This window comes from Halichoerus grypus, chromosome 7 (assembly GCF_964656455.1).
Source record: "Halichoerus grypus chromosome 7, mHalGry1.hap1.1, whole genome shotgun sequence".
Taxonomy (NCBI): domain Eukaryota; kingdom Metazoa; phylum Chordata; class Mammalia; order Carnivora; family Phocidae; genus Halichoerus; species Halichoerus grypus.
Window position 1 is genome coordinate 25,584,131 of NC_135718.1, and position 22,648 is coordinate 25,606,778.

At 44.6% G+C, this 22,648-nt stretch overlaps 2 protein-coding genes across 2 annotated transcripts in view; one reads left to right on the forward strand and one right to left on the reverse strand.

The window, feature by feature from the left end:
- Positions 1-7,424: 7,424 nt before the first annotated feature.
- INA (internexin neuronal intermediate filament protein alpha) lies at positions 7,425-19,022 on the reverse strand. The gene is made up of 3 exons (XM_036111529.2): positions 17,958-19,022; positions 9,573-9,697; positions 7,425-8,257 (listed from the first exon to the last, which is right to left on the reverse strand). Exons 1-3 carry the CDS (start codon positions 19,020-19,022, stop codon positions 7,948-7,950), a joined length of 1,500 nt encoding a protein of 499 aa, XP_035967422.1. The 3' UTR covers positions 7,425-7,947.
- Positions 18,940-22,648, forward strand: part of NT5C2 (5'-nucleotidase, cytosolic II) — a 132,808-nt gene continuing 129,099 nt past the window's right edge. Inside the window, exon 1 of the mRNA XM_078077161.1 lies at positions 18,940-19,077. The gene's annotated coding sequence lies outside the window, so the exon portion shown is untranslated. The remainder of the gene's footprint in view (positions 19,078-22,648) is intronic.

A 22,648-nucleotide genomic window follows, 5' to 3' on the forward strand; every position in this document is an offset into this window, starting at 1 on the left:
CCTGGGACCATGACCGAGCAGAAGCAGACGCTTAACGACTGAGCCACCCAGGTGCCCCTGTCCTTCCCTCTTGATTCAGATACATTCTCATCTCGTCTCTGACAATTCCTTCTCTGGACTCCAAACAAACACAGATCTTGCGCACACGGACACACACACGCACACATACACACACACAGACTCTCCTACAGTGACTTTGGATTCTTGAAAGTAACACCTCTGACCCATTTATCTGTCCTATTTATCTTGCTCAAAGTATGTCCTCTGTGATTCAATCCTAGATGAATATTCTTATAGGATAACCAAGTTGTAATCGACTATCAAATGTATGTGTGACTAATTTTAAATTTTTTAATGTTTTTTCTTTAAAGTTCTGATAGTTGCAAACTCTGCTAATAGAGAAGATTCAAGCAGATGCTGATTCTGAATGTTCATTTTTGTTCTCTTTAGTAGGCCATGACCAAAGAGTAGGTCCTCATTTTTATCCTTTTTCAGTATGTTCTGCACATGAGTTTGATTATTGGCCTCTCTTCAAAACTGGACTGATGAAATCTTTTATCACCTATTGAGATTAATAGTCATTTCGCAAATGGAATGTCATATTGATCTCCTGAAAGCTTGCCAAGCATTTACTTACATGGAATGGATATTATGCTTTAATCTTTACTACATTTTGATTTTGTTCTAGTGGTGTCTGTGATTTTACAGAGGTTCTTATTGTGATACTATTTTCATTTAAATGAGAACAGATTCTTTTTTTCCTTCAGATGTTTCTAAGAAAATGTTTTCCCAAGAGAAAAGCTGATTAGATAATATCTTAAATTAGAGATTGAAGAAGACAAAGATTGCCAGGACAGATGTTTTTTTTTTTCCTCCAAAAAGAGACAAAGAGGCAGTATTGCATAGTGGTTAAGGGCATGAAATTTGAAGCCAGACTGCATGGCTTTGATTCCCAGCTTTGCTACTTGCAAGCTATACGATCTCAAACATGTATAATTTCTCTGAGCTGTAGTTTTTCTTATCTGTAAACGGGTACAAAGGAACCTAACTCAAAGAGCTGTTCTGAGAATTAATATGTAGAGCATTCAGGCACACAGCCTACTACCAAGTTCAAATATGGTCCCTATGTAGTCACTTCTTAGATTACTTTGCTGAATTAGTTCCTTTCTAATGAGTAAGGGGGTCCACTGATATTAAAAGATTGATGTTGAACCATTTATTATTTTTCCTGTCTCCTTTTCTTGCATATTTTCTTTCTTCACCTCCTTCTATGGATAACCGGGACAGGGGTGGGGACACAGGCTCTGAAGTCAGACCTGGATTCTGCTTTCACCCTAACTCTAGTCTTGGCTCTGCTGCTTATATTTTGCAGACTAGGTGAGTCCATAGACAATTTCAGTTGCCAGGAGTTTCTTTTGTCAAGCTCCAGGCTGGCTTGAGGTAAAGATCAAAGATTGTCTAGCCCTGAAGGACATCAGGAATTGTATATGCCACATGTATGTATCCTTATGCCAGGAAATCATGGGCAATGGAAGTTACACTTCTCCTTTATTCATACTTACAGCATAACAGATGAACCTAAGTGAGTTAAATTTGTTTTGTTTTGTTTTAATTTTAAGTAGGCTCCACGCCCAATGTGGAGCTTGAACTCATGATCCTGAGTCATATGCTCTACTGACTGAGCCAGAAAGGCGCCCCTTAAATTTGTTTTAGGGGCACCTGGCTCGCTCATTTGGTAGAGTATGCAACTCTTGATCTCGGGGTCTTGAATTTGAGCACCACATTGGGCATAGAGATTACTTTAAAAATATATATAATGAGCACTTCCAAGGAAAAATATTTTTTTTTTTTTGCCTGGTGCAATAATCAGCAATTAACTAGACCTGCTACCGATTGTATTCCAAAACTCCAGCCCTTATGCTAATGACTTTGGCTACACTCTGCTAGCATTCTATACCCCCTTTTAATACGAGCATATGATAGGGCTGGAATGAAGCGTCTCAGACCTACACAGCAGAGACCACTTACCTCACCAGGGGAGAGAGTAGCCATGGGTGATCCACAGTAATTAATCGATGAGGAAGGGGGCCTAGAGACCCCTCCAAGGTCAAACTTCATTTTTCTTTGTATCCTGAGCTTGCTCTTTTTCATTTCATTTTATTTCTCTATTTCATTTTAATCACTGAAGAATTGTGGAAACATAAATCTTTAAATTAATCTGCAGTGTGACTCACTGTGTCTTATTACAATCCTGGGGTATGTGTCTGTGTGTCTGTGTGTTTCAAGGGATTGTAAGAAAGAATTTATAAATTTTAGCTGCTCACAACCCCCGCCTAGTAAGCTTGTGGAACATAAAAACATGAGCTCAATCAAAGCATCTAAAAGATCAATAGAGGAGGAGAGAAGCCATTTGATCTACATAGTAACTGTTTATTTCATCTTTTGAGGATTTGCAGCAGGGGATGGTAATTTAATAAAAATCATCCTTTGTTTGGCTGGATTGAGGAGCATGTACCCCTTTTATAAACGGCATATCCATATGAGATATTTGAAAATAGCAAAGGCATGATGGCAAATCTAAAATGTACATTAAATTTGAACATGCAGCAAAGCCAGTAGTGGTGTATATTCTATAAAGAAAAATAAAATTTTACATATGAGCTCTATTTTAAGATCCTACAAAGCCCCCATCAGTTATTTCCATTTTAAGTTACCGTGCATTCAGGCACACCAGCTTCTTTGGTTCTAAGGGGGAAAGAATGTATTCTTATGATTTAGATGTTTTTCAGGACCTTAGAGATTTCTGATGATATAATAATAAAAATAATCTCAACTGGAAATCAATGATGGGTGCTCATAAGTAAGCAACATTTCTAGCTATTCTTTCTTTTGTTTACATCCAGACATTTCTGGCTTGTTCTCTAGGCTCCGTTTTGGAATCAATACTCTTATTAGATCTGGCTTATGTTGTCTTAATGGAATTCCTTCTAACTGAGATTGACCCAGGGTGGCTGTACGTAATGGTCTCAGCTGGAGCAGACGGTATAGTAGGCTTTGTAATTATATTTTTCTGATAGTTCCATAAATTCTCTATCAGTGGATTTTTTAAATTGAGGTGAAATTTACATGATATAAAATTAGTCATTTTAAAGTGAACAATTCAGTGGCATTTAGCATGTTCACGGTGCTGTGTAGCTACCACCTCTATTTCCAAAACATTGCCATCAGTCCAAAATAAAACCCCAAACCCACTGAATAGTTACCTCCTGTTGCCCCCTCTCTTTAGCCCTGGCAACTCCCAATCTGCTTTCTGTTCCAGTGAATTTTTTTTTTTTTTTTTTAAAGATTTTATTTATTTATTTGACAGAGAGAGACACAGCGAGAGAGGGAACACAAGCAGGGGGAGTGGGAGAGGGAGAAGCAGGCTTCCTGCAGAGCAGAGAGCCCGATGCGGGGCTCGATCCCAGGACCCTGGGATCATGACCTGAGCCGAAGGCAGACGCTTAACGACTGAGCCACCCAGGCGCCCCTCCAGTGAATTTTTTTTTAAAGACTTATTTATTTATTTTAGAGAGAGAGAGTGCGCGTGCACAAGGGGGAGGGGCAGAGGGAGAGGGAAAGTCTCAAGCCGACTCCACGCCCTAAGTGCGGAGCCCAACACGGGGCTCAATCTCAAGACTCTGAGACCATGACCTGAGCCGAAACCAGGAGTCAGACGCCCAACCAACTGCGCTCAGGCACTGCCCAGTGAATTTTTAAATACATTTTAAAAACTATTTCATATTTGCCTCTGGAGTCATGAATGGTGATTCTGGACTCCCTGCTTGTGTTCATAAGTAAGTTCTAGAAGTTTATCTGCAGGACTAGATGTGACTTGCATTGTGTCTGGAGCTAAAATTTGGACTCTGGTTCCCAGACAATTGCTCAAATCTTGCCCCCCTCTTTAGCCAGTACAGTAAAATGAATTCTAACTATCCTGGATTTATTACCTCTTGAGGAATTGTCCCTTCTGTAATAGCCCCTCATTTCCAGGCCCTTTGATACTGAGCTACAGAGTTCCTTTGCAAAATTATTTTTTAAAACTCCTTTTAAAAAATTAGGTAATAGCACCCAGTTCTATTTAGTTTTTAGTAGGAGGTGACTCAGCTGGGCTCAGAACCCAGTTTTGAGCTGTCACGAACTTACTGCAATGCAGGAAGCTAATAGATTCAGGAGGTCTGCGAAGTGTAGCAGTTTGCCTGTGGGACTTGGTGTTGTCAAAGGTTTCTGGGGCAGAAAAACCTTAAGTAAAACCCAGTGAGGAAGGGGGGAAGAAGGCGATAAAAATAAAGATTTTTTACTCCCTCAAGTGAGAGAACTTTCTTTTATGTATAGAGGCAATATAGGAAAGAGAAGCGAGCACTGCAGTCTGAAGACCAAGGTTCAAATCCCGGCTCTGTTATCCTGTGACATTAGACAAGGGTTTTAACCCTGTCATTCCTAAATACTACCTAAATACTACCTAAAGAGTGGTTGTGAGGTTTAAATGAAATAATTCTGTTTTCTACCTACTACAGTGTCTCACACATGGTAGGCAGGTACTGAATAAATGTAAGCTGTTATGAGTCTCAGGATGCAGGGGATCTCAATGTCTAATGAATCTGGAAGTGGTATCAGTTATCACTCATGTGCTTTGTGGACAGGCTTCCCCGCAGTCTCAGACTCACTGTGTTGTCCTGTTCTGTCATTAACAGTTGCTGTTGCTTGCTTCCCCTTCCCTTCTCCTCCTTATGATTCTGAACACTACATGCCTTATGATTCTGAACACTATGTTTCCTTGTTACTGTAATTGTCCTGATTTAATAAGTATCAACTCCATAAGATGCTTTTAATTCTTTATAAATGAGCTCACAGAAGTTAGTGGCAACTCAGTGAAAATAGGAGATACAACTTAGAGCTAGGAATTATATAAATGTAATAAAAGGATGGCAGTTTTGCATCCAGAAGGATCCATTAACAAAATGGTATGGTTGGAAGGGGCAACCAATATCTGTATTGCAAACCCCTGTATTGATGAGATTATTATTGTTCCTTAATAGGTCCTAAAAGTTGTTTAATTGTTATAAAACTCTCATTGTTGATGTGGGACTAATATCTCTTTCCCAAGCAGTACGATGAATGTATCTTTGTGTGTCATGCGAGCGCTCTTAACCAGATGCACTGAGAATGACAATCTCATTCAGGATTCAGCAAGCTCCAGCTTCATACCAGCATCAGTGTATTCCCCTCATTTGGTCTCCATCCTGGAACCTGACATGGCATTAGGGAATCCCAACTTGGAGGCCATGGACTTCTGGGCACCAGAGGTAGATGGTTCAACACGGGACTCCAAGCTCCCTGGTATGTACAAAGTTTTGTGTGTGTATTTTTTCTGGAAAAAGTGTCCATAGTTTTCTCCAAGGTGTCTGTAATCCATAAAGGGTTAAGAATCATTACAGTAAAGGAAAATTCTATTACTGCTGCCTATGTTCTACTTAAACATATGGGTTCTGCAGAAGTATAACCCCATCTTCAAAAAAAGAGAAAAGATTCTGTTTTGAACTGCCTTTTATCATATGTGTTCTGCCACTTCATTCTCGGAAATGTTCAAGTTAAGCTAGTTCAGTCATTATCCAGGCACAGAATATGTTGTCTTGCATCATTTGTTTGATTTGATTTCTCTACTCCCTGCCATAAACTGTCCACTTAATGCATTATGTGTTTCAGACAGTATAAACACATGCAGACTATATACCTCCAAAGCCTTGGCAAGGGGGGAAAAAAAAAACTCTAAATGTGGATGCAAGGAGCAGAGAATATGCAACTCCCAAATTATTTGGGGTACAGCTGTCTCACTAAACCAAAACAGTGCTTCTCTCTCTCTTTTAAAGATTTTATTTATTTGAGAGAGCGAGCATGAACGGGGGAGGGGCAGAGGGAGAGGGAGAAGCAGACTCCCCGCTGAGCAGGGAGCCCATCATGGGGCTCGATCTCAGGACCCCAAGATCATGACCCGAGTCAAAGGCAGATGCTTAACCGACAGAGCCACCCAGGCGCCCCTCTCTGTCTTTTAAGTAAGCTTTAGGCCCAACATAGGGCTTGAACTCGCAACCCTGAGATTGAGTCACATGCTCTACCAACTAAACCAGCCAGGCGCCCCCAAAACGGCACTTTTCTCAACTGAGGCAGCAAAAACCACAGAACACAAGTTATGTTGGTGGGATTCGTGTGACTTTTAATTCTTATCTTACTAATGTGTTACAGTAAGTGTGGGGAGTAAAGACAGGGATGGAGTGAGGGAAAGGAAGAAGAGAAAGTATCTTTCCAATTCCTCGAACCACTGAAGCAGGTCCTAGGATAAGAAAGTCCAGTAAAAGCATCACGACCTGTCACAACAGCACTTGCAATGGAGGTGTGTGACAGAGACACAGCAACTCTTTAGGTCTGCGGGAAGGGACTGCAGGAAAGAATTAGCCCTACATCAAACTTGGCACATGTGGAAGACAGGGCGATGCGGCTGCTAACACGGTTGGGCAGATGAAAAAGCGGACTCTCCAGAGTGTACTTCTTGCGCATGAGTAGGAGCACAGGTGCCCTTCCCCACGCCGAGCAGCGCTGCCTCCCCAGTAGGGAAAGGAGACCCCACCAAGCATGCAGCAATGGGAAAACCGTGGGGCCGGGCTCTTTTAGAAACGAGAAAGATTTTTTATGTTTGCTGGTGGTGTTGATTGACCAGAGGCAATTACTTTTACTTTTGGGCAGTAGCATTGTGTCCTGGTGATAACATAATTATGCTTAGCACTCTTAAAAGGCAGAGGAGAGTGAAAGCAAGGCCTCTTTAGGACCGAGACAGTGGGAAAGGGGCTCTGTGGGTTCTAAGCGTAAGGGCATGAAACAGCTAATTCTAGATCACCACAAACGAACTCACACAGATCAATGAGACCTTGGCTTTTTCCATTCACACAAATACTCACCCCTCTTCTAGCTTCTACTACTAAATCTAAGGTCAGCTTAATCACAGCTTGGGGCACTATGACCGTGTTTCTAAAGTTAAAGTGAACAAACTACATTCTTAATACTTTTTCCCCCCCTAATTAAATGGATTTGAATAAGCTGAAAGCCTAAAATCTAGGGACTCTTTTCATTATTTGTTGGGGACAACCCTTAAAACTCATCACTGCCATTTTTCTTTACTTACAGAATTGGAAGGACATGGAATGGGCAGGGAGAAGTCATTACACGAATCACAGAAATGGTCGACATGCATCTAATTTTACCCATTGAACAAAGAGAGCTAAAGGGGGTAAGTTCTTTTGAGAAGAACCTAACTGTGTTTAAGGGGGAAGAATACTACACTAGCCATTTTTTTTTTCCTGAATGGAAGAATAGGATAGATGGAATTGCGAGGGGTGGGAGGAAATGGTGTTAAACAAACACCCATCACTGGTGAAACAGTTTTGTCGGAGTGGTGCCGGATGCGAACCATTGGTTTATCTTTGGCAGTGATCTTATGTTTTCGGTACCTAGAATGAGACTACATAGCTGGATGATGTCTGGGTATAGTGAGCGAATATAAGTTTTAATTTCAATTCACAGCAAATGACGATGATCACAGATTTAGCACCTTAGTTTGTACTTCCTCTGTACCTGAATCATCTAATGCTGTGAAGCCTGAGCTTTAGGTGAGAAAGCTGAGTTCTTAGATAACTCCTCTGTGATTTGCTCTAGGACTGCACTTTGCTCCAACCTAAGGGGTGGTTTTCTTATTAGAGAAAGTGAAGTATTCAATGCTAAATAGGAGACTGAAGACTTGAAGACATTTTACAGTGGTGACAGGTGTTTTGGTTCAGGAATAGGCTCTTTAACAAGTCAAATGCATATTATCCCCTCTTAAGCATTAACTTTTTTTTTTTTTTTTAAGCAACAGAATTATATTTTTTGGCTTGAAGTGGTGCTTTCTTCTATAATTGATTTCTCGGTTTTCTTAGTAGATATTACTGTCTCCTCCAGTATTTCTTCAAAACTTTCCCCTATCTGGGAGGTTTTCTTTGAGGCTGCCTTAGAAGCCTCCTCCCCCTCCTCCTCTTTCTTAAGAGACAGCCCAGTGGATGAGACTTTGGAGGTTGTAGAACTGAGGATTCTAGGTGGGAGCAGATAAGCTGGATTGGGGGGTGGATTCAGCCCTGAAATGCTTAATCCACTGGTGCTAAAACGTGTCTCCTCGCCTTCCAGTAGTTTCCTGTAAATCCAACAGAGAAAACGTCTTAGGAAGTCAACTTGTAACTTTTTTTTAAAAAAGAACTTAACCCTCCAGCTCTTATTCATTTTAGAAAGATACCATAAGACTCTGCAGTTTCTTTGTGAGGCTGAGACCAATAAATATTGACTTCCAAGGTTCAAAGACTTGGAGTTTATCTAGCACATGCATACACACGTGCACATACACGCATGCTCACGTACACTCACACATCAGCTGTGTTTAAAGCACTGTCAAAGGGAAACCTATCCTATTCACAAATATGTTCAAAAAGGAATTTTTGTACAATTCCCCTTGGCCTCATCCACACCCATTTTTAGCACTTAAGAGTCTACAAAGCTCTAGGGAGAAGTAATCTTACTAATTAAAACCTTAAGTGCAACAGGGATAAGGAGGTGAGAAGTCCACAGAGGAGGAAGGAGCTACCTCATTCAGCCTGAACTTGAGATTTGTACTTTTTCAACGTAGAGGAGTACAAAGGGAATGGAACCAGCAACTTCAAAAACCAGTGAGTGCAACTGTTTCAGATACCGGACTTTTTCTCAGCCTAGCCTAACCAGCATCATAAGAGTGGCCCCAGTGCCTTGTTTCTCTTATCTCTAATAATTTTTATCATCTTTTCTTTAAAATCAGAAACTCAAGACACTATCAAATACTCTTAGAGTTTTGTTTTGAAGAGTATACATAGTGTAAAAGAAAAAAAAATTCTCAGATCTGGATTGAAGCTGAGCTCTTCCCTTTACCAGCACTGTGACTCAGAACAAGTTACACAGTCAGTCTGTGGTTCAAGTCTCCTCGTCTGCAAAATGGAAATAATATGACCGGATACCTAGAGAATTTAAATACAGTATCTACTAGAGTGCCTGGCACATAGTAGCCATTCAAAAAATAGTAGCTACTGTTATCACCTTTTTTAAAGGTAAATATTCACTTGAACATTGAGTAGAAATTCAGAGGGATACCTCACCTATTAGGACATTCTATGTTGTATAAGCCCTATTTTTAAAAGTTAGAGTCTGATGGGTTTTAGTTCAACCTCTGCATACTCGGGTTATCTCCTTCAATCCTAGCAGAGGTAGGTAGACTACCCCAGGACTAGTAAGGTGGAGTTGGGATATAAAGAAGCTGAGGGACAGAGGAGTCAGCTCTCCTGGAAGGGCCGGGGATGACTTTCCTCAGCCCTTCTCGCGCATCAGAAATCAGAGAGACTATAAAACCACTTATCCACTTATTTGGGTAGCTATGCCCCAGGTGCCCGGATCTGCGTGGGTGAGGGTGAGCATGCCCTTTGAAATACCTGTAAGCTGCTATCTCAATATCAAGAGCCATTTTGACATTGAGCAAGTCCTGGTATTCCCGAAGGTGGCGCGCCATCTCACTCTTGGTGTTCCTCAGATCATTCTCCAGCTGCCCAATGCTATCCTGAAAAGTGACATATCCAACATATTTGAACCAGGTGAAATTCAATGAGATTTCCACAAAGCAAGGACTCTCAACCCTGACTACACATTAAAAATCCAGGCCTGTCCCCCACCCCAGATTCTGATTCATTTGTTCTGGGGTGGGGTCCCAGAATCTGCATTGTTTCATAAGGTCCCCAGGAGATTTGGATGCATGGTAAGGGTTGGGAACTTCTACTGCGTGGCACATGGTTCTCGAATGCACACCAGGGAGATATTTTCTCTCTCTCTCTTGTTAAACTTATACCTGAAACTGATACCACATTGTATATTAACTGACTGGAATTTAAGTAAAAACTTAAAAAAAAAAAAAAAAACACCTTACTTCTCATCCGTCCCTTGCTTGTTGTATTCCTGCTGAATAATTCAGTTGTTACATGTCCTTGCCAAAACCCAAAGCCTCAGGTTAGGAGCTTAGACTCAGAAAATTCCAACTGTGAAAAGCACAGAGAGGACAGCAAGTCTCTCTGCCTCCATTCGTCTTGATGGTTTCCTCAAAGTCTGCTACTCAGTCACCTTACTGAAAGCATCTTATGTAATGGATAAGGAGGAAGCAGAAATACTCCATGGAATTTTTTAAATCCAAATGGCAGACTGAAATTATATTTTTAAGAAAGAAACTAGGGGGCACCTAGGTGGCTCAGTCGGTTGGGCAGCCGGCTCTTGATTTCGGCTCAGGTCATGATCTGGGTGTCATGAGATCGAGCCCTGTGCTGGGCTCCACACTCACTGTAGGGTCTGCTTGGGCTTCTCTCCCTCTGCCCCTCCCCCCACTTGAGCTTGCTCTCTCTCTCTCTCTCTCTCCCCCAAATAAATAAATCAAATCTTTTTACAAAATAAAAAGAAAAAAGAAACTAGGTCCATATAACAGTTTTATTCCAAATTCTTTCAGGTGCAAACCCAGACACAGAAGAAAAATAGCTTAAAATTTTTCTTAAGATTTATTTATTTGAGAGAGAAAGAGAGAGAGAGAGAGCACAAGCAGGAGGGGGAGGGAAGAGGGAGAGAGAAACTTAAACCAGACTCCTTGCAGAGCTCAATGCAGGGCTCGATCACATGACCCTGACTGAGATCACCACCTGAGCAGAAACCAAGAGTCTGAGGCTTAACCAACTGCGCCACCCGGGTACCCAAAAAATAGTTTTAAATTTTTTTTTTTTAAAGATTTTATTTATGTTTTAAATTTTTGATTCTTGAATAGCCAGAGGGTCTTTTAAACTTTTAAAAAAAATTTTATTTATTTGAGAGAGAGAGAGCGTGTGTACGCACACTCGGTTCCGGGGGGGGTGGGGGTGGGGGTGGGTAGTGTTCACGTGGAGGAACAGAGGGAAAGAATCTTCAAGCAGGCTTCCCACTGAGCACAGAGCCTGACTCCGGGCTTGATTCCATGACCCATGAGATCACGACCTGAGCCGAAACCTAGAGTCCGAAGCTTAACCGAATGAGCCACCCAGGTGCCCCCAGAGGGTCTTTTAAAAACACAGCAGATCCAGTTGCTCACGGGCTTGAAACCCTCTAACAGCTTTACAATCAAGTCCAAACTCCTCAGCATGGCCTATACTATTCCCCTTGCTTGAAATGTTTCAGCTACTCTGGCTTTCTCTTTTGCTCCTTAAACTATCTAAATTCATTGCTGCCCCAGGCCCTTTAGGCTAGCTATTTCCTCTGGAATGTTCTGTAGTGGGTCTTCTGTGGCCGACTCTGAGTCATCGAAGATTCAGTTCAAATGCCCTGTACTCAGTCTTCCTTTGTGTCCAATTTAAGTACCCTTTCCACACGGATCTAGCATAGTAGTGTACCTCAAGCCAGGACAGTGGCCCGTGAAGGGGCTTTGTGCAAATGAGAAAAGAGCACCTCCAGCGGGAGGACAAATTAGAAGAAAGCACACACTTGAAAGTGGCCGCTCTGTTCTTACCTCTTATCATTATCTGAAATTTTCTCATTCTTTTATTACTTTACTAGTTTATTTTCTGTCACCTTCCTCTATCTCATGGTTTTTCCACCTAGGCACTGTTGACATTTGGGGCTGGATAATTCTTTGCAGTGGGGGTTGTTCTGTGAATTGTAGGATGTTTAGCAGCATCCCTGACCTCTACCCACTAGTAGCACGCACCCTCCCTCCCAGTGGTGATAACCAACAATGTCCCCAGACATTGCTCAATGTCCCCCGGAAGGCAAGTCACTCTTGTCAGAGAACTCCTGCTCTAGAATGTAATTTACATGGAAACGGGGGCTGATTCTGTTTGGCTAACCCCTGGAAGCCCAGAGCCTAGCACAATGCACACTGTAGAGGCTCCGTGAGTAATCGTTAAATGAATGAACGGTGCTACGTGAGCACTTCTTTTCCTCTGACCTGAAAAGATGTGAGCAAATAACCCATATAATATAGTTGCAAGTCTGTCGACATGAAGAACACAGCAATTGAGAGAACTTTTGTGAAACAGTGATGCAGATGAACATCAGAAACCTCAAGAAGTAAGTGGTGAGGGGCCCTTGTAACTTCCCGTGTGGGGATGATGAAGTGATGGTGGAAAGCAGCGCTGATAACATCAGGGGTGGGGGATGTGCAAAATTCTAAATCAAGAGCATCTGCAGAAAGAATGAAAATTCATACCTCCTACCTGTTCTATAAATATTGACGGGAATGCCGCAAAGGAGAGACTCAATTAACTGATGGGTACAGAGCAAGGAATGACAAGCAGTGGGGAAAATACATATTACATGGACAGTGATGCAAATATTCCAAAGTGTGTTAGGAGATCATTAGGGCTTAAAATGATTTCTACCAAACATTTAACTTGATGGTTGTTAGTTGAGGTTAAACTAACCTACAAGCAAGTCTGCTGGTGAGGCACTGGGGTAAGAGAAGCAATATTACTGTGGTAAAGGGGAAAGGGAAAAGGGGAGGAAGATTTCTCAGTATGCAAAGGACAGGAGAAATGAAATCGGAGGAAAAGAGGAGGATTTCATCAGGATCTTTGGGTTGCATTTCTTGCCCTGCCTCAAATATCCAACACACCAGTCAGTTTTCTATATTTTAGTTTCTTCAAAATTTCCATTTCTACATATGGAAAATTATAATATTTATTCTTTTCTGAGGTGTTCTGAGATCCTCAAGTTAGGATTCCAATTTAGGCACCTCACATTATTATATGAATCCATTATCTGTTAAATTAGATAACAGGCATTAAAACAGCACTTGTCACATAGAAGTTGTGCAGTAAATTATTGTTATAGAGTCATACCATGTGACTCTATGCCCTTTTTAATCATATGGACAAATTAATCATGAGCCCTCCCTACAACCCCTTGGATTACTAAGGAAAGCAATGTATAATAAAATGTTAATATTAGATAGTTGAAGGCATATTCCTTAAAGCACCAGATTTTTTTTAAATAATGATCTTGAATTAAAAAACCTTTCTAAAGGGGCTTGTACCATTTTTAAAAAATATTTATTTATTGAAGTAATCTCTACATCCAACGTGGGGCTCAAACTCAGGACCCTGAGATCAAGAGCAGCACACTCCTCCGACTGAGCCAGCCAGGTGCCCCACGGGGGGTGTACCATTCTTAATTAGGACATAAACATAATGCAACCTTTCTTAGCAACTACAGGTTATGATAATGATCAATTATTTTTCTATAATTCTATGACGTCCTTTATCTTTTAGGTCAACGGAGGTATATCAGACTGTTTATTTCTACCCTAAATGGCCCCAAAGAGTAGTGTTTGCATTAGTGCTTGCTACTTATTGGTTTTCTTTGTTCTGAAAGTTGAACTAATGCTACTGGTTCTCGATGATGCCTGATTCCATTGGTCCCTCTTCTCTATCTTGCAGCATGCTTAAAATTCAAAAGACAAAGTGCTTTAGAATCATGTAAAGTAAGAATGAATAAGTTAGGGGCATCAGAGGGGTCAACTTCCCAATATGTGATTTGGACATGGACGTTTTGTCTCATCAGCAGGTTAATAAGGTCCTTTTTAAAACAATATTTTTGTTTCAGAGCTGTGTTTGCTGACTAAAAGGTTGTTGGGAGCTGAGTTCTAGATAGAAGAGATTTCCTTGAGTTTGTATGTTACACAGTTCACATGTCTGTTTTATGGATCAGAGTAGACAATAAGCATGACTCTGCTCCTTTCAAAAGGAACTGGGCTGACTGCTGACCATTGCTCTTCTACGTCTAGTCCCTTTGTTTGTGCTCTCTTCAGCCCACACCAGACTGTCTCGCACTGCCCTTCAAAAGCCCTGCCAAAGATGGCCTCCAGCTGGAAATCTGAGCAGAGCGCTGCAGTCTACCCCCTCCCCCAACCATGCAGCTGCTGCTGGCTTAGCCTGAGGGAATGGCAGAGGCACTCCCAGTTCCAGCTGGGGTCTCTCCTGGAGTAGTAGCTAAGATAAGTGCTGAGCATCTTCCCAAGGGCTGGGAGGATGCAGGCCAGGAATAAGAGAAAGACCAGGCCACCCAAGCATCTGCAGTGGAGAAAAGGAACCACAGACAGTGCTATGGATTTCATCACTTCTGGGAGCCCTCAGCCAGGTGAGCAGAAGTAGTGAGCGCAGCACAGTCTGAAAGAGCTCCTCCAGAATTACTGGGCAAGGAGGGAGGATGTTTATATGTGGACCACCCATATGCCTTATTCTCCCTACTGTCTTTGCTTGCCTGCTTCCTTCCTTTCTTTTTCCCTACCATATTTTAAAATCTTGCATTATATGAGCTGGTTTATATTGTGAAATGTAGTTTAGGTTAGTGTACCCCCAAATCAGCCCGGGAACAATAGGATGCAGCACTTTTACTGAAAATGCATTTTGCTGGGCCGCTCCTGTGAACTACTGAGTTCAAATCTTTGGGAGTAGGCCTGAGAATTTTTTTTTGTTAAGCTCCTGAGTGATCTTGGTGGATCAATGGGTCTAGGAACTACAAGTTTCAGTTTATTTCTGTAGAGGAGTTATCAAGGTGGCCTTGGTGACAGTAATACAATGAGACAGGGAGGGGCAAAAGCAAAACTAAGAACACATGGAAGAGTTAAAAAGAAAAAAGGACCAAATGTAGTTTCTTCTTGAATTCTAGTTTCAGACATAAATCTATCAAGCCATACATTTATATGCGGCTACTGTCACCCCCCAGTCTCCAAGGGGCCAGCCCCTTTTTGCTCTTTCATTCGGTTGTATTCCAATCTCATACTGGAGGGAAGAGGGCAGACTTGGCTCCTCTCCCTGGGGAACATTAACTAACGGTGAGCTTGATTGTTCAGCAAGGTCTTGCAAGGAAAGCTTTGGTTTTCCAAGACTGACCATAGTACAGGGCCAGGGCCTCCAGTATCCTGCAAAAATACCCTTAGGCGTCTTTGCTAGAACAGGGCTTCTAATGGTGGTAAAGCAGCTATGCAGGAACCAGATTCACCCTGGGTCAGAAATGGAAAAGTGTTCAGCTATAGAGGGTGGCTACATTTGGCTTTTGAAGACAATGGCCCTAGCTCTTCATAATTTCTCCTGTCGCCTGATTTGGACTCTCTCATATATCATTGTGTACTTACTATGTCACCTTGAATCATTCTTTACCCTTTCAAAAATGTAATAAGCTTTCTGTCCTTGAATAGGCTGTCAGCATTCTGGGCAGGGGAAATGTGACTTTAATGGGGCTTTCCTCTGTCTCTTAGAGGGTGGCAAGCTTGCAAAGTAAAATGGGCCTATCACTAATCTCTGAAGCAGAAGAAAGAGAACAGCCTCCCATTACTGCAGTGGAAGGGGAGGGGGGAGAGGGCAAGAAAACAATGGCTGAATCTCACTGTGGAGAAGGAGGCTTTTCATCTTGGCCAACATTGCTAAAACTGTTAGAGAAAACAGCCAGAGGATACCCTTGTGACTGCAGGCCTTCAGGATCAGCAGGTGAGGATGTGAGGGGTAGGCCTGAAGTCCCAAGGGGTAGGAAATAGCTTTCTATTGTCTCATCTGGTCTTGCATTCCACCAGCATGTCCACTGAGGCTCTGAAGGCTAACTCGGACAGGGGCACACTGCAGAGCTGCAGATGCCGCAGTTTCTGTAGGGTTTTTGTTTGTTTCCTGCAGACTGTGTCTGGATGACCCTACTATCGTCTGATACTGAAAGCCTTTTAAAGCAAACAAAACAAGTCAGACAATACTGTCACTACCTCTTAGAACGTCAGGCTATACCAAGCAAACGAAGGGCATGGCAGAGCCCAATTCAGATGGAAGTTGTAGTTGTAGATAAGTTAGCCTTTTTTTTTTTTTTTTTAATTTTTTAAAAAGATTTTATTTATTTATTTATTTGAGAGAGAGAGAGAAAAACAGCATGAGAGGGGAGAGGGTCAGAGGGAGAAGCAGGCTCCCCGCTGAGCTGGGAGCCTGATGTGGGACTCGATCCCAGGACTCTGGGATCATAACCTGAGCCGAAGGCAGTCGCTTAACCAGCTGAGCCACCCAAGGTGCCCAAGTTAGCCTTTTTTGTAGAAATACTGGGCTAGCCCTTCAGAAGACCACCTAGCTCATCTTTTGAGGCTTCTAGAAGAACACATGAAATCTCAGTTAACTAAATGTGATTAATTCAGGCTATGCAGGAGCTAGGCCACACAGTGAAAAATTCACGTTACAGCTTTTGAAGCAGAATAGAAGTATTTACTTGAATAGTACTGTAATTCCAAATAACCAAAACAAATGGTCCAGGCAAGCTTTCTTCTTTTAGCAAATGGGGCAGTTTATAATGGACAATAAATACCTGCACACCAATAATAATTCTTTAGCTGTAGACTGAAATAGTACTTCTGAGGTTTTACTCCTTTCTTGGTTCTATTTTATTAATGTTCCCAAACCCTATTAATTTCATCAAATGTAAACTTCAATCTTGGCCAGAATGAATTATTGCAAATTTCTGAATTCTTACCATCCTACCCAATGAAGTTTTGATCGGACCTTGAAACTGAACCACACTACTTAGATTCCTTTCTTTTCTCCTGCCTCTGTACCCTTTGTGGTCATAAGCCCAGAATGCCCTATATAGTAAAACTGAAGATGCAGTGGCCTTTGTTTGGAGAGAAAAGGAAGAAAGATCCAATCAATACCTTCATAGGCGCTTAGAGGACATGCAAAGATGTAAAAAATAAGTGGCCTATAACAAAGATAAAATCACCCATCTCTGATTTATCACATGCATTGAGGAAGGAAAATTGTTAAAGAGATGTGAATTTTCAAGTGGGACCTCACTGCTGCTGAGCAGATTAAGTGGTTTTTGCTAAGTGCTAAGCCATCCATGACAGTGAAAATTGATGCTGTCCCTGAGGTGACCTTTGATTGCAGGTAGCCAAGACTGATGTGATGGTGTTGCAGAAGAAACACACACACACACACACACACACACACACACACACACACTAAAGCAGTTAATTGCCTTGAGAGTCATAACTAGGACATGAGACGGGAAACATCATTTCTGAGATGGAAAGAACTCTAGATCAGCACCGAGGACAGCGCCCCGACCATTCCCATTTGCTAAGTGGTGTAAAGCTTTCTAAAGAAATATCAGCAGTAGGTAGACACGGAAACTGTGTGTGTGTGTGTGTGTGTGTGTGTGTGTGTCTGTGTGTGTGTGTGTCGGGAGGGGAAGAGGGTAGAGAAGGGCAGTTGTAACCAGCCCAATCACCCAGCTCCTTGGCTCCCAATCTCTACTCTTTTGAAGGCAAAGTCAAGAAAATGATTGGGCGGAACCCTTCCCAGTTCAGTCCAGCATTCTTCTCTCTAGCGCAGACCATACTCCATAAATATCAATTCCGGGGCGCACAGAAAGCCTTTCAAAGTCAACCAAACAATCCAGACAGCCGAGACAGCACTGCCAACATGAGAGACTGTAACCCAATTGCATTGGGTTCACTCCTACTTTGGGTGGGGGACTGTTCTTCAGGTCACCAGGGTGTTTATGTCCACTTGCGGACAGGGAGGCATGAATTAGATTTTTGGATTCTGAAAAACATAAGCTTAAGGGTGTTTTCTAAAAGGGCTCGGACAGGGACATGACGGGCAAGGAAAGAGGGTGACTAGGACTTTAGAATGAATAGTGTAGAGTCAAGGGCTTTTTGTTTGCCAGTGCATCCAGTTGGGGTTCTTCCCCCCTCCTCTCAGTTCCTAGGGCCCCAATTGTGTGGGAAGGCGCAGGTAGGTGGGGGAGAGAACAGGGCGCCCCTCCCTTTGCAGCGTTCCAGCCCTTACCTGGTAGCTAGCCACCTCTGCACTGTGCCGCTCCTCCAGCTCCAGGATCTGCCTCTCCAAGGACTCGTTGGCCCCACGCAGCCCCTCAATCTCGATGGTGCGTGCCTGCAATTGACGCCGGTATTCGTGAATCTCCTCGCGGCTTGCCCGGATGGCCTCGGTGCTGCGCGCTGCCTGCTCGTTCAGGTTGGCAAACTTGGACTTGTACCACTCCTCGGCTGACTGGAGGTTCTTGGCAGCCAGGGACTCATATTGGGCGCGGATCTCCCTCAGCGCCGAACTCAGGTCTGGTTTGGCCACAGCCACATCTACCTCGGCCGCGGCCTGCGACGATGCCTGCAGCGTGGCCAGCAGCTCAGCCACCTCCTCGTCGTGCACCTGGCGCACGAAGGCCAGCTCGTCCAGCAGCGACTCCACCTTCTTCTCCAGGTCCAGGCGGGCCAGCGTGGCGCCGTCCACGTCGCGCTGCTGCGCCTTCAGGGCGCGCTCGGCGCCTTCGCGCCCTCGGCTTTCCTCCTCGCAGCGCGCCCGAAGCCGCTGCACCTCCTCGGCCAGCCCGTCGCGCTCGAGCAGGGCCTGCGCGCGCGCCGAGCTCGCTTCCTCCAGCTGCGCGCGCAGGTCGCGCAGCTCGCGCTGGAAGAGCTCGCCGACGCGCGACGGTTCGGCGTGGCGCTGCCGCAGCGCGGCCAGCTCGGCCTCGAGCGCGCGGTTCTGCGTCTCCAGCTGGTGCACCTTCTCGATGAATACTGCGAAGCGGTCGTTGAGGCCCTGCAGCTGCTCCTTCTCATTGGTGCGGATGATCTTGTACTCGTTGGTGCGCGCCGCCGCCTGACTCAGGTCCAGCCCGTCGGACGCCGGGGGCCGGCGGTAGGCCAGGCCCAGGCCAAGTGACGAGGCCGAGGAGCAGGCGGCCGAGGAGGTCACATTGCAGCGGGACAGCGACTGCGAGCGGAAGCTACCCGCGCCACCGGCGCTGGAGAGGCGCGAGGACAGGCGAGAGCCATCTCCAAACACCTTGCGGTAGGAGGAGGAGGCGCACAGGTAGTGCTCCGAGCCGAAGCTCATGGTGCCGGGACCAGGGCCGGGAGAGCGGCTGCGGCTGACGATAGAGAGAGAAGAGGTGCGCCAGACGGGGCGCGGCTGGGCGGTGTGCACCGGGTTTTAAGGCGCCGGGGATGGGGCGGCGCGTTGGGGGCGGAGCTCCTGCTCCGGGTCTGGTGGAGAGAGGGAAGGGGGGCATCCAGGAGCGGGGGCGGGGAAGCGCAGTGACAACTGCAGCTGCGCGCGCGGCGGACCTAGGTCGCGGAGACAAAGCGATTTGCGTAGAAGACGCTCCCTGTCCGCAGCGCCCCTCCCCAGAATTGTCGGGTTTGGGAGTGACTTGAGCGGAGAGGTGCCTAAACGACTAGGGTTTCCCATCCGGAGACCACCCGGCTCTGTCGTTTACCTTGACCCTGTCCTCCTTGCCCCCTTTAACCCACCCGGAGTTAGGGTTTTCTGGGAGGTGTCCGTACGTCCGCCCATCCCTCCCCGGGAGCTCCTGAGGGTCAGGCCCTGTTTTTCCAGTTAGAGTGGGGACTTTGTCTCTTCCCTCAGGCTTTGGTCCCTTTCCTCAGTCAGCTCGGGGTTCCCAGGGGGTAGAGTGGGTCTACGTCAGAGAGCATCTCATCAGCTGTTCCTCTGCAGCTCTCGGAAGCGCCCAGGGCGGGTGGCTGGGTGGAATGCTTGTGACGCCCGGGAAAAGAGGGTAGATAGATAAAAGAACACGAGCCTGAGTTGCAGAGAGTAGAAGGAAGCGCAAGAAATAGGTCGGATGGCTGCAATGGGCAAAACTGAAGTGCTCCTGACATTTGTATAAGTAAACGGGTTTCCCATCGGCAGACCACACGGCTCTGTCGCTCCCCTTGACCCTGTCCTCCTCGCCTCCACCCAGAGTTAGGGTTTTTCTGGGAGGTGGCCTGTATGCCCATCCCCACCCGGGAGCTCCCGATGGGGATGGGTTCACCACAGCCCCCACCACTCTCCATTGAATAACGCCCACCTTCTTAATTCATTTACTTTACCTATCTGGCCAGGTAGGTATTAGAGATTTCAGGCTGTGTAAATCCTCATCTGGTTTAGGAGCGCCCCTTCCTGTGGAGATCTCTCTTTGAACAAAAGAGGCCTCTGCAAACATTAAACTCCAGGAGTCGGAAAGAGTGCGGGCCACAGGGCAGGCCTCCTACAACACAGGGTGGGGGTGGGGGGTGTCAAAGAATGGGATCTGGAGAGATGAAGGCTGGGAGGAGTCAGTGTCGAATCTGTAGTGTGCATCACCTTCTAGCTCATAGTATCTCTCAGGATGTAGCTATGGCTTAGGAGAGGGAGTAGGAAGACCTTTTTAGTAGACTCCAGAATTCCAGACTGAAGGCCTTTTTGATTTGGAATCTCAAGGATGTAGTTCTAGGACAAGTTTTAACTTCACACGGCGAAATAGTACCTGAGACAGGCCACTAAAGGAAGGGAGAAGGGGAGTCCTATGGGACTTTGGAACGTATTTCTTGGCTTTCTGCTTGATGTCGTGGAAGATAGTTAGGCCATGCCACAGCCTGTCCCCCTGGTTCATTATCACAGACCCAGACCTGAGCTTAAGTCTGTGTTCACTGGGCTCAGAAATACCTGGTGAGGTGAAGGATGGAAGAGTGCTACCTAACACTACTGAGTGATGACCCTCAGCTACCGGTTGTGCCAGGACTTTTGCATATAGGTTTACTTCCTTCTGACCACTCTTCAGGGTGGCCCTTTACCCCCATCTCAGAGATCAGAAACCAGGGCTCAGCTGCAGCACTCTGCACAAGGTCACTAGCAAGCAAATATACATTGTTTCCTCACTACATAATTCTACTTCTTAGAGCAGTGAGGCTCTTGAAGTCTGATTAATTTCCATGCAGCCAGCATAAGGCTAATAAGTGGGCTTCCAAAGAATTTTGGCCAATAACAAAGTAGCAGGCTGGTTTGTAATTCAAAGAGTCAGAGGTGATGGGTTTGAATTGTGGCTTCGGCACTTACCAAGCTTGTAGGGATAACAACACCTACTTCCCAAGGTCGTGAAAGAGTGAGTTGATGCATCTGAAGGTGCTTTGTAAGCTGTATAGGTATAAGGGGTTTTTGTCTTCATTGTCCTCTTTCAAATAAAGGGACATTGCTTCCCATCTACCATCAACAGGATATGAATTGGGGCTAGTGATGGGGTTGCAGGAAACTGTCCACCATTTCCTTCCACAGGCCTTCAGGCTGCCCCTTGGCAAAGAGGACACAGCCAACCTTGATTGGGGTACCTGAGGCCAGCATGAGTGTGGTGAGTAGAAACAGCCACAGATAACTAGATCTTACTTCTGGGCTCTAGTTCCAGTCTCATTTCAACTGAGAATAACGCAGGAGAGTAATTCCTCTTATTCAGGACTGAATAACTAAAAATCAGCAAAATGTCCTGGTTTGAGTTTTACCTTTCTTTCTCTTTCCATCCTCCAATAGAAGCAGTACTCCAAAGGTAAAACACACACAAAGCAGAAGTGAGGCAAAAGGCCTGAATAATCCAACAAAGGGGTAGTGGTCTGGAAAATCTAGAGTGGGCTGCATTTTGTAATTTCTAAACAGTTTGTCTTACATTCCAAACTGAGATTCCACCGTGGGACTTGTACCTCCCCTTTCTTGGCATACCACCCCACAGGCCCAGATGTTTGGCTTTAATATTTTTAGCACAACGCTCTATTACCAAGGAGTGATCTTGGCTAAGCCTCAAATGACAGTTTCTTCCAGCTGGCCAGGTTTCTTGAGGGAGTGCCCTGCCCTATGCAAAGGCTGCGTCTTCATCTTCCTATAATGTCAGACCCAGGCGCTGCAGACACATGGGTTAGTCATCCCCAGGTTCTCCCTTGTGCTACATCCTCTGTGGCCTCTCTGTGGCATTCGGCAGTGCTCACTACTCACCTTGGTTTCGAAGATTCAGTTTTTGGCCTTCTGCTCTTCCCTCATAAACTCTTTTTCAGATCTTATGTCTTGCAGAGGCAAGGAGGCTTGTGGTAAAATCTCTCCCTGAGGGATCTAGTTTTGCATCATGGCTCTTTCTAGCCATGGGACTTTGAGTAAATCACTGTTATTTGCTGAACCTTAGTTTCTTTATCTGTAAAATTTCAATGAAACTAGCCACCCTGAGTGGTTTCCAAACCTGACTGCTCATTAGAAGTCCCTAGGTACTTAAATTCAGATTCTTGGGCCTTACCCCAGACCCTTGAATTTAGTTCTGAGAAGCCTTGACCTGCCTCTCATGAGATTTCCCTGAGGTTTAAATGAGAATATATACAGAGTGGGTGTACTGTGCCTGCCATGTGCATGCTCAATAAATGATGGCTATTAGAACTATCACCTTCTTTATTCATTCTGCAAATATTTCTGAGTACAAGGCATTGGGCGAGGTGCTAGGAATAAGGCAGACATGGACTCTGCTCCATGAGACTGGAATCCTAGCAAGACAGATAGAGATTAAACAATGAATTACACAGTGAATTATTAATTATAATTGTGACAAGTGCTCTGAAGGAAAGTCCAAGTTGCTGTGGGGTGTAAAACAAAAGGCCTGACCTATGCTGATGATGCTCAAATCCTTATTTCCAATTTCCAACTTTAACCTCACATCTCCAACTGCCTGTTGG